Source organism: Camarhynchus parvulus, chromosome 4A (genome assembly GCF_901933205.1).
Source record: "Camarhynchus parvulus chromosome 4A, STF_HiC, whole genome shotgun sequence".
NCBI classification, from domain to species: domain Eukaryota; kingdom Metazoa; phylum Chordata; class Aves; order Passeriformes; family Thraupidae; genus Camarhynchus; species Camarhynchus parvulus.
The window spans coordinates 46,936-58,485 of record NC_044600.1 but is presented as its reverse complement, the minus strand read 5'-3'; the positions used below and the strand labels follow the sequence as shown (position 1 = coordinate 58,485).

The 11,550-nt window shown below is 41.8% G+C and overlaps 1 protein-coding gene across 3 annotated transcripts; it reads right to left on the bottom strand.

Moving 5' to 3' along the window:
• Positions 1-3,093: 3,093 nt before the first annotated feature.
• VGLL1 (vestigial like family member 1) lies at positions 3,094-11,440 on the bottom strand. 3 transcript variants are annotated; one of them, XM_030967704.1, is made up of 6 exons: positions 11,412-11,440; positions 8,829-8,892; positions 7,951-8,156; positions 6,916-7,335; positions 4,750-4,809; positions 3,094-4,124 (listed from the first exon to the last, which is right to left on the bottom strand). In XM_030967704.1, the coding sequence occupies exons 3-6, from the start codon at positions 8,135-8,137 to the stop codon at positions 4,084-4,086; spliced, it is 708 nt and encodes a 235-aa protein (XP_030823564.1). In that variant the 5' UTR covers positions 8,138-8,156; positions 8,829-8,892; positions 11,412-11,440; the 3' UTR covers positions 3,094-4,083. The 3 variants fall into 3 exon arrangements, with proteins under 3 accessions (XP_030823564.1, XP_030823565.1, XP_030823566.1); XM_030967705.1 differs by having other exon boundaries at positions 6,916-7,332; XM_030967706.1 differs by lacking the exon at positions 4,750-4,809.
• Between the last annotated feature and the right edge of the window lie 110 nt (positions 11,441-11,550).

Here is an 11,550-nt window from a genome sequence, read left to right as displayed (position 1 = left end):
TTTCTGCTGAAATCCTCCAAGTGTAATGATATATGCTAGCTCAAAGGAGTACCAAACCAAATTCTCAGTGGGTCAGTGGCTAAGTGGAATAGAGCCCTGAGCCCAAAACATGCAATGTTTTAAACCAGGCACTGCAGGAAAACAGAACACAGAACAAAGTGGTGCAACAATGCCTTTACCCTGGATCATACTTGGTAACGCCTGCAAGAAAAGGGGATTAAAAACCACAAGACAGTAAAAAATTCCAGCGACAAGTGAGTCCTTGCCAAAGGCTACATGCCACATGGGTACATGAGGTGTCCCTTGCTCACCTGGGATGAGACAAATTAATTGACACCTGAACAGAAATGAAAGCAAATGAAAGCTTGTGCTCCCTTTGAAAGCAATGAGCATTCCTATTTTTTTAAAATATATGTAACACTTTAGGTTTTTCTTTCACAGCAGAAGAATCTCTCTTGTTTGTCACCGCAGTCTGGGGCTATTTTTAACACTGCTAATGAGTGACTAAAGCAGGGTGGAGTAGCCAAACCAGCTTGCTGCTCCCAGCCACCCACAAGGTTTTTCTGACCATCAGAGGAGGACCAGAGCCAGCTCATGTGAGGAGTCAGAGCAAGGCACCTCTCAAGTGTCTGTGTCCTGGGACACAGATGGTGGAAAAAATGCACACCCCTTCCTGCAGCTGAGTAAAAAAAGGCCTAGACTCCACACAGGGCAGGTATTTCCAGTGCTTGACTTCAATCTCTGAGACTAATGCATCTCAGAGATGCATTAATCTCTGACCAGAGCTCATAAAGCATGTAGTTGGCATGTCACCTGTCCATCAGAAAAAGACAGGAGAAAAGCTACCTGCGCAAACAAGTTATTCCTGGATTAGAGGACATCCAATTCAAGGAAAGTAGCCGTTTCTCACAGGGTCAGTAAATTAATAGAAAATCATAAAATCATTATGGTTGGAAAGACCTCCCAGATAATCAAATCCAACCATTAATCAGCATCACTGTGTTCACTATTAAACCACAGCCCCGAGAGCCCCATCCACACACTTTTTGAACACTTACAAGGATGTAACACCTGGCCCCTGTCTACTCTTTGTAATGGTCTTGGCAGAGGTCCATTGGCATTCAGGGGATCAGAAGCTGTTGAAAGGGGAACATCCAGCATCCCTTCTCCCATCACTTTCAGGGCTGCTGCATTCAGAGGAGGGACCGAAGATAACTGGAAAGTACCAGATTAAAAATGCGTGTGTTAAAGTGGTAAGCGCTGCTGCCTATCTCTTGTCCCCAGCAAACCTCTCTTATTGAAAGACAGGCTGAGTTAACATTCAGGCAACGCAGTCAAACCTCCACTCAACACTCACCGCAGCTGCCTCAGCCATAGAGGCAAGAAAGGCTCTTTTGCAAGGTTTTATTCCAGCACAGTACCACAGCTATCAAAGGACAAACCCGGGGAAAAGAGGATGAACCACGTGGAGCAGGAGCTTATAAAGGGGAAGGGGTGGGGAGCGGGGCTAAGGGCTGGGCAGAGGGGCCTGGTTTCCAGGGGTAGGGGGGTGGCCACCTGGGATGCCAAGCCACTGACAGGGAAGGAGAAACCCGAGGAAGTGGCAACACCAAGTCCATGGGGGAGACTGTTTTTCCCTTTGGGATGGATGACTCTATGGTAAGTGGCTAATGTTTCCAAGGCTGAGGGCTTGGGGATTGACCAAGAGGGGAGAGTTCATGGGATGCTACACCAGATGGCAGCTGCTGGATGCAGCATCCCAGTTGCCAAGTCCTGGCCAGCAAGGAGAGTACATGCTGAATGGGAGTGAAGACAGTCATTGGAGAATGACAGCAGCAGGGCAGCACAGGAACACAGCAACATCCTGGGCTTGAACATCCTGAATGCAAGAAACACTCCACTCCAGACAAACAATATTCTAGAGGAGCCTATATGTGTATCTATATTGTTTTAATCTATACATGTATTAAGAAAAGCCTACCTGATGTAGGAAACTGCTGTGAAATGTTCAAAACTCTCTTATACTAAATCATTAAAGGCAAATTGCAGTGATGGGTTGACTATATTTATTGCAGAAGAGCAGTGAGATGCCATAAACCTGGGCACACTCTAGTGTATGGTGCTGTGATGGTAAAAGACAAAATGCCAGAGTAGCAGAGCCTCTGGGCCACAGCCCTCTATTCCATCCTCATTCCTCTAAAAGCCAGGGAAGAGAGCAAGCACCTGTGTGCCTGGCGTGGAGCCTGCACTGGCAAGGGCTCCAGGGACCTTTGGGCTATTTGGACACTTGTTCCCTTTCCCCAGGTCTGCCAGACAGCTGGACAATGAGGACACAAACCTTGCAGCAATGGCTCAGCATGACCCTGTCAAGGCAGAGCCATTGATGCCTCCTGTTCTTGCAATAAGGGACATGCATTTAAAAACAAGGGGTTTTCCCCTCACACTGTCCAACCCCACTTGTCTGATTCACCAGAAACAAGGGTTTTGTAAGTAATCTTGAATATTCCCAGCCCCCCAAGGGAAGCACTACATTTAAGACCATTTAAATAGACTATCTTTTCAGACCTTGCAGGGAAATTAAATAAGTATTTTCCTTTGGAAGGAATGGAAGAGGGAGGAAAAAAAAAATCAATATTTTTAAGTAATAGAATTATAATTCAATAGAATTATAGCACATGCCAGTATGACAGATTTCCACAATACAGGTAGGAAATCTTTGCTATGGCTCATAGAGGAAGTCAAATTATATTACCATGTAGCCTTAAAAATCAGCTAATTAAGCGAGTTGGGATAACAAAACTACTAGGATAAATATTTTTAAACTTAGAAGAAAGGGATTTTTTGTAGAAATATTAGAAAGGAGTGGGGTTTTTTCAGTGCTTATGTATAGCGAGACAGGTGTATCTTTTATTAGTTTAGTTCAAACAGGTCCCCTTGTGATCTCAAATTGATGTAGAACACGTAACTGCTAGAGCAAACTTGTAAAATTAAAAAGAAAATCCTTTAAAAAAATCTCAGTTTGTGAATTAGTACCATAAACTCCTGATGTTGCTAAACTTATATTATTTATAAAATTACACAAGGTGTTATAACTGGAGCTGTGCCAGCAGAGATATCTGATATAACAGTCACAAACATAAACCAGTTCAGGATTTGTTCCATAAAAATCACAAGCTCTGCCATCTCAAAGGTCAAATTGCCTTCAGCAATTACATAGAGCTGCCAGAGATAGCTAATCATGCTCTATTATATTATATTATATTAATGCATAACCAATGAAGAAGGAAAAGATAAACCCACAGAGCTTATTTACAAAAGGAATCTCTTACATCTGCAGAGAGGCTGGGAAAATAGAACACTCCTACCTGCAGATTTTTGCTGAATGGTATTTTAATTGCACCCAATAAGAATCAAGGTTTCCTCTCAGAGCTACTATGAATTCACTGCTTTCTAGGGGATGATGATACATTAATGAGAAGACAAAACAGAGCCTTCAGGCATAAGTATATTATATATCTTCTGAAGAGTATCCCTAGGAATTGCAAGTATGGTCATAAATTGCAGCACTTTCGCAGCATAAATAATGTGCTTTGCTGGCCTGTGGTTGAAGTCTCTTGCCAGTGGCCTAAGACTGTTTTAAACAATATGGAGATATCAAATGAAGCTAAGAAGTTGCAGCATTGAAATTATGCTAACTGCATCCCTGCATTTATGGGTTATCAACTGCATTGATAAGAATTGTACTTCTTATCAGGAGGTGGTAAATTAATAAACACAGAAAGATTAAAAAGGGCAGGAGTCCTTTCAAGAGGGCTACATGAAAAGTCTTAAATAGACAATATATGGCCACAAACATACTGCCCAGGTTAATACCTCAAACATTAGAAATTATTGTATAGAAATTACTGTATAGAAAAGGATTATTTTGTCATTCCCCAAACAGTAAATAGTACATGTATTCTTCTAGCTGAGAGAAAAAACACAGGAGAGCTGCAGTTCATTTCTTCTTGATTCACAGTTGCAAATAATAAAAGTTCACAGAAATAACTTTCTCTTTCAGAATAAAGTAGAAACATTCAGTTGCTAGAAGTAAAAATCTCGTCTTCTCTCATGAATCTGAATACCTGAAAGACATAGCAGCATCAGGACAGTCAAACAGCACAGTCCTCGCAATCTCTTAAGATGTTGCGCAAATAAAATCGCACCTTTGGGTTTGGTGCAAAAGAACCCTTACTAGAATAACCAGAATGACCTATTCAAAGTATGCCCAAAACATTGCACATTAAAGAACCAACAACGGTTGGTTGTACCAAGAGACTAATAAAAATAAGAAAGCCTGAATGCTTTGGGAATAATTTCTTAGAGCCCAGCAGCATGGTGGGTTTGTTGGTGCAAACTGCAGCAGTGCTACCACATGCATGCTTCAGGTATAAAGCAAGGGCTGTTCTATCTTTCTGGGATCTGAAACTTGGACAGCAAGTGCAAAACAGGCATTGTGAAATGGCAGCCTGAAGGTATAAGCACAAAAACTAAGGTGAATGGGGTAAAAAACCCCCATGTATCTCATTTTAATATAATGTAGTGGGTTTTTTTCTCCTTTGTTAATGTAGTTATGGGAGGTGGTGGTTCTATCTGGGGGGAAAACGAGCTTTTGAAATGCAAAAGCAAACAAGGAAGATCTTCAATACTATATGCATAAGCAAGACTGCTGTCTGATTTGTTCTAAACCTGCTGGTTTTCTTTACTCACCTGCAGTGGCATGGCTTACACTGGGATTTTCTGAGCCTTGGTAAAAGCTTCCTTTCCTCTCTTAAAAAAAAAAAACCAAACAAAAAACAACAAAACAAAAACTACTGGGGATGAGCAGAGATTCAGCACAGAGCTAAAAGTAGACCATAGTTACTACAGAAACCTTGTGCTTTTGCAGCCCAGCCTATAGAACAGGTGCTGAGGAGCTCTGTGCTGTCTGGCACAGCAACATACACTTCCATAAATATAAATATCAGCTGTTCTTAAACATGACACAGAGCAAGAAGAAGTATATTTAACAGATAGAGCCAGGAAACAAGGACTCCTACAGCTGAACTAAATGTACACATCCTAGGGATTTGCCAAAGACTCCCTGTGAACATGGATCAGCCATTTCTTATTGATCCTTGTTGTGTTGTTTGATAATCACAAGGATGGCATTACATGTGTGGTGCTTAGAGACTCCAGAATATTCAGAAAGGCCCTGTATACATCCAGAAAGAAACAGCTTTAATTGGTAATGGCTGGAGAATACTGGGCTGTTTAATTTCTGTTTCAATTTTTTCCTCACTCATTTTCTTTCTGAATTTTTGGGGAAAAAAGTCCACTGTTGTTAGTAGTCCTTCCCTGTTATCAACACAAGACTAATTTAATGAAATAGCTCTTTTTCTGAAGGAGTCAGTTCCTGGGGCTCCCAAGCCTTGATAGGCTCGCATTGCCCCCTTGGGGAAAGAGGGCACCTTAGCTTGTTCTTAAATGAGATCCCAGTTCAGACAGTGTCTTTAAAGAAATTAAACTCTCATTCACTACCTACACAAAGTCTAGGGTGAGTGCCTATGCAACACATACAGAAACCTCTGCTCATATACCACAAGCAGACAGTTTGCATTCCAGCTAAGATACAGACACTCTCCTTTTAACATGAACAGACAGGCATTAGACATTCTAGCAGAAATGAGTTAGCAAAACACATACAGTCAGGGTCCTCATAACAACATAGATCTGTTGTATCCTCAAAAGAGGAACTGTAGATAAACTTCTGCTTGTATCTGCAGGCAGTCTTTAGCCCACATTCTGCCAAATTCCTGTTGATGCAGTTTCGAAACTTGGTAACCAGGAGGTATTTCACAGCTGCTTATTTTTCAAAATCCTAAGCCTCAGGATTGCTTCTTCACATGCCCAATGCTTTTTGTTTAGAAGAACCAGGAAGGACGCACTGTATTTTTCCAGCAGACTCCCTAAACAATTTCACAAACCTTTTCCTTGCAGACCAGTGTCAAGCTGCCTGACTGGGGAATGCCCAGGAACAGCAATGCAGATGTACCCCAACAGGCATCAGCACTTTGGCCAGGAAGCCTGACCCCAGAGACCTTCTCAAAGGCAGAATTACTCACAAGAGGACATTTTATGCAGCAGATCTAGATGCTGTTGGGACATAAATGAACTTCAGGCATCTTTCTGCGGGGTACTGGTAGTACCTCGGATTGGGATTCCTAGTAATTGCAGATAATAAGCAACAATCATCACTGTGTGAATTGCATTAGCTCTGGGAAATCTGCAGAGAGCAGACATAGCCTTCAGCAGGCAGGGCAGCAGCACCTCATGGCAAGGAGCTCTTAGCCAGGGGACAAGGCAAGGCTGGTCCACCAGCCCCTGCATCCTCACCATTCCAGCTACAGACAGAGACTGGGAGGGAGAAAAACCCCTGGCCATGCTGGTAAGGGCTGCAGTTTCCCACCCTATACTCAGAACATAATTAACAGCCTGCACAATGATAGAGGCTGCTCAGGGATATTTCCTGGCCACCCCTTTCTGGTCCCAATGAGGGAGCATCTGGTATACACCACACCTAATACCTATGCGTATTAGAGATTAAGATAGCACCATGAATAATGCTTATAGTCACTTAAAATGTCTCTCCAATGTAAGCCAGAGGTGAAATATTGTGTGAGTAGGCACCTTTTTTTTGCATATTTTTTGATTAACCCATACTATACAGCTAATTGATTCCAAGTACCACAGTACATACCAGGGTTATCTACTGTAAAAGATTTCTGTGAGTTTGCCAGAAGTTGGATCCGGCTTGAAAAGCTTAGGAACAGATGGCATTATTCTGTCACTTTACATCAGATGTCATCAAAGAATAAAGTGATAGTATTTTCTTACCTCCCCCAGGAGCTGAACTTTGACTCATATTTTGTAACCTCGCAGGTCCAGTCATACAAGCAGAACTTGAGTGTTGCTTCATGGTGCATTCTTGCATGGATGTTAAGCACCTTTCCTGTTGCAGAAGGCCAAGCAGAGAACTGTATTTCCTGTCAGAGATCAGCTCATCGGCTGCATGCAGGTCAGGGAGGGTGTGAGGATACACTGAACCAGTGACACTGGGAGTCCCAGCTGGAGGGAAGGGCCATAAATCTGCAGGTTGAGCTGGACGACTCCGCAGGGGCGATGGCTGGCACGGGCCTACCACACCAGCAGCAGAAAAATTCAGAGCAGAAGTTGCTATGCTTGTTGAAGAAGATGATGGATATGGTTTGTAGCAATGCGAAGAGAAATCCCACTGATGGGGAGACATGCTGTCTACTTAAAAAGAGAATAAAAGCATCTGAAGTCTCATCAATTCTTACTTTTTTCCCCAAGGCAAATTCCAGCGGACTTCTAAGGGAATGCTACCAGATTGCATATTCATTTTTACAGAAACACAAAATCACTTTAGTGCTGCTTATCTTAAAAATCAACCACAAATTCATAATAAAAGCAGATTAAACCACCACCATCAATCTTTCTACTAAGTATTTCTACTGTAGTATGTGTACTACACAACCACCAACTTAGGCAGGTTTTTGACAGCTGCAAGCTTAGACAAATATATTTTTGTGAAGATGACAACTTAAATCATAATGCACTTATTGCATTCAGCAGTGATGGGGACACTTGGCTGGAAAATGATGACCTAGTCCTGCCAACAGGCCTATGGAAAGCTTAGTAATCACTCCACCAATCACAGGGATTTACCCAGGAATTCCCAGCTACATAGCCTAGGGCTTTACAACTATGATTCTCTTGTTTTCTGTTTGCACACAATTTCAAATTTAAGCTCAAGGGATCTTAAATTCCTTAGTAAAAGCCAGTCATCCCATCCAACACCAGGCCCACACAGGGAAAGGAGCTCACCGTTTTCCAGGACAACAGTCTTACCCCTGTGCGTTGTACTCAGGTCTTGGGGGTTCTTGACATTGCTGAGAGCTCTAGAAAAATGTTCATCTACCATTCTGTTAATGTCCCCTTGGAAATAGGTGAACACCACGCTCTGAGATCCCCATTCTGTTTTCACAGGCTCTTTGCTTTTACTCAGCTTTGGGGAAAGCTTCCTTGTTTCTTCCATTTTCAATGACCAACAGTCCCTGCAAAAAAAAACAAAAACAACAACAACAACAACAAAAACCAAAACAAAACAAAACAAAAAACCCACAAAAACAAAACAAAACAAAAAAACCCAAAAAAACCAAAAAAACCCCACAAAAACCAACAAAACCCAATAACACAAACAAAAAAAAACCAGACAGGTCAAAGAGACAATATTCAACTTCAAGCGCCTAGTGAGTGGCGAGCCCAGCTTCCTCCCAAAAATGGTAGGGGCCAGAAGAACACTTATTAGTAGGAACAGATTCTCTGTTTTTCTGCTTTTTCCATGCACCTCTTCTTTACTGATTTTCCTATTAGATACTTCTAAAATGAAATACTTGGGCAGAATGGGCATATCTACCCACTAGCTTTCATTTCTCACCCTGACTTTGTAAGTCTGGGCTTAGGATGTAGTACTGCGCGAATGTGCCCTCTGGAAGAACTGAAACACTTAAAAAAATAATTCAGAAGTGGCGCTATCCCTGAATGAAGTTGGAGGGTGAAGTTATCAAAATGCTTTGTCCAATTTAGGTTTTTGTGTTATTCAAAAAACAATGACAAAGTGAAAAAAAAAAAAACCAACAAAAGAGGAGCAACAAAAACCCCAAACCCCACTATACTACATTAGAGCTGAAATTAGTAATTTTTAGATAAGGTAAAGTCTGAAGTACCTTAATCACTGTCAGCACAGATCTCCAAAACAAAAAGACTTCTAAGAATAATTAGTTGCTTCACCTGTTGGAAAACGACATTCTGATTAAACTATTGGAAATTCAAATCATGGCTAATTCAAGTAAAAAACCACCACAAAACAACAACAAAACAACCTTTTCTTGTTTGAAACAATTTACCTAGGAACATGGTTCTGCCTGCTGCTTAAAACTTTGGAGCAAGACTGCTAAAACACACACTGTGGGTCAACCAGAATTTAAGGCTGACAATCCGGAATTTAAGGTAAGACAACAGGTTTAAGGCAGGAACTCCACTAAAATAGTTTGCAGGAAGTCAACAGAAGACTATAAGGCTCTTTTTTATTCTCTTTAAACATCTCTGCTGCCAGGTATGGTAAGAGCAGGACAAGGAATGTCACTACTTGCCCTGGAGAAGTATCATTTTAATGCATTTGTACAGTTTCTGGTCACAAGGGAGCAACTTCCCAGCCAGAGCTCACAAGTCCTGCTCTAATCAAAATCATATTTAGCAAGACTCAGGCTACAAATGCAGTGAAGTGCCTGTTGTTTCTATTCAATTTTCCAGTCTCATTGTCAGGTTATGACACTGCATAGCGTAATTGATTCACCTTGGTAGCAGAAGGAAGGCTGTTATTTTTCAGAGATCAGGGCAACCTTTAGCCAATAGCCAGCCATACTGCATAAAACCTCATGAATCATTAGATATGTGTTTCCATACAACTAACTCTGTAATACACACCACTGCTTAACCCAGTTCAATGCATTCATCTGATTTCTTTCCTAATCATACATCCCCTAATCCTCAGAAGCTTCCCAATAAACACCACACTCTGTGTCTCAAAGGATACACCGAAGTGCCTGTGAAGTCTGCCTTCACATGGTTTCTCAGAATTTTCTTGCACATGAAAAAAACTGCTCAGGCTGCAAGACAAGTATTCAGAAAGTATTAGGAAATATGAGGATTAAGGTTGTCAAGAAATAACCTATCCCCATTCTGATGCTTAAGCCTTCACCTAAAAACTTGTCCTTGTTTATCATTTGCTTCCATATTTAGTTTTGCTTGTTTACCTCCATCTCCCACCACCATGTGCTCTGTTCAATTCTCCCTGACTCATGGTCACTTGCTCAGCCAGCCCTAATCTCTTGTCACTTCTAACTCACGTCCAAACTCAGGAGCTCCTTAGTCCTTATTTTAAAATTTCTATTGCTTTACCCCATCCTCCTAGATTCACCTAAACACAGCAGTGGGAGCAGGACTGCAAGGTCACTGATTCAGAAGACAATTTCTCACAACTTTGAAACTGACCCAGCTTTCCCAGACATAGAAAACTTAAAGAAACACTTCCTCCCAATTTACAGGCACCTTTCCAAGGCCCATGAGGGGAAGCGGGAACTAGCACAACCACCCACACAACTGGAAGGACTTTGAGCACAGGAAGAGATGCTGTTTTTTCCCAGTCTTGTTTTAGAAAGCATCCTGCAATTTGGGTTAAGGAACTTTACAATTGCTCAGCCAGGGGCCAACACTTGCGTTGAAAATTCCAGTCAAAGAATTGGCAAAGACATGAGCAACCAGATGGCCTGAGAAAGGACAAGAAATCATCTTGACAGCAATAAGCAAAGCAGCTTTTCCTACTCTGCACCAGTACTACGCATCAACATACAATTTAGGAAGCATTAGTGCTGGCCCAGAGGATCACTTTTCCCATTCTTCACTCAGGACAAGCCATTATGTCTTTGTACCACTTTATTAACATGCTTAACTAGCTCCTGACATTTATTCTGTGCTCGTTTAGCATAATGTATTTGTGTGCAGCAGCCTGTGTGATTGTGACCAGTTAAAGTGCTGGAAAAATAAAGTATTTTAAAGGAAAAAAAGGTCATTTATCTCTTTTTTCCCCCCAGTGTTTCCCTTAAAAATCTCTTGCACTTTCCAACAAGTAGGCAAAGAAAGGCTAGGTATAACCTAGGTTACATCTCAGTCTTCTCAGTGATTGTATGGGCATAAGGATTCTAAGGTCCCAGGAGACAGGACCTGAATTTGTAGCACTGTAGTCTTCACTACCTGAACTTCCTATTATTCCATCACCCAGCACAAGGTCTGCAAAAGGCATAAATCCTTCCAACATGTGACTGACACAAACCATTGGCAAAATAGAGTAGAAGTGGAACTCGGGATGAAATGGACTCAGCTCATATCTTACTCTTAGAATGGGTTAATAAGGGCAAAATAGTGCAAGTATTTGTCCAAGTTATTTCTTCTTCAAGGACCCATGGCCAACACAGGCTTAAGAGTGGTGGCTGTTGACAGCTAACGACAAGACCTAATACTTTGCAGTACTTTCCACATTCCCCACACTTGCCAGCAGTACTAATTTAGCAGCACTGGAGCATCTGTCAGGGAACTCTTCATTCTTGGTTTCATGTAGCTCAAAACAGTTTTAAAAACAAAAAACTCCCACTTCTCAAGTATTAAACCACAATTTAACAAGCAGGCATTCCCTGTCATCAACTTATTCCTCAAATAAGGGAACATTTGAGGAAATCAGTGAATTCTCCTACCTTAACTCACTGTCAGTCAGATTTTCCAGATGAGGGACACTCATGTTGTGTCCAGCAGGTCAGGATCCTTCCTGGGCCTGGCCAGCTCTGTGTGCACTGCAGCGACTGCAGCAGAAGACAAGCCACGTTCATGAACTCC

Bases quoted from the DNA above. Each gene is read 5' to 3' on its own strand.
- VGLL1 (XM_030967704.1), bottom strand. From the start codon at position 8,137: ATGGAAGAAACAAGGAAGCTTTCCCCAAAGCTGAGTAAAAGCAAAGAG. The intron at 7,336-7,950 runs GTAAGACTGTTG...TCTCTTTTTAAG, and splicing joins CCTGAGTACAACGCACAGGG to TAGACAGCATGTCTCCCCAT. The intron at 4,810-6,915 runs GTAAGAAAATAC...TTTTTTTTTAAG, and splicing joins AAGTTCAGCTCCTGGGGGAG to AGAGGAAAGGAAGCTTTTAC.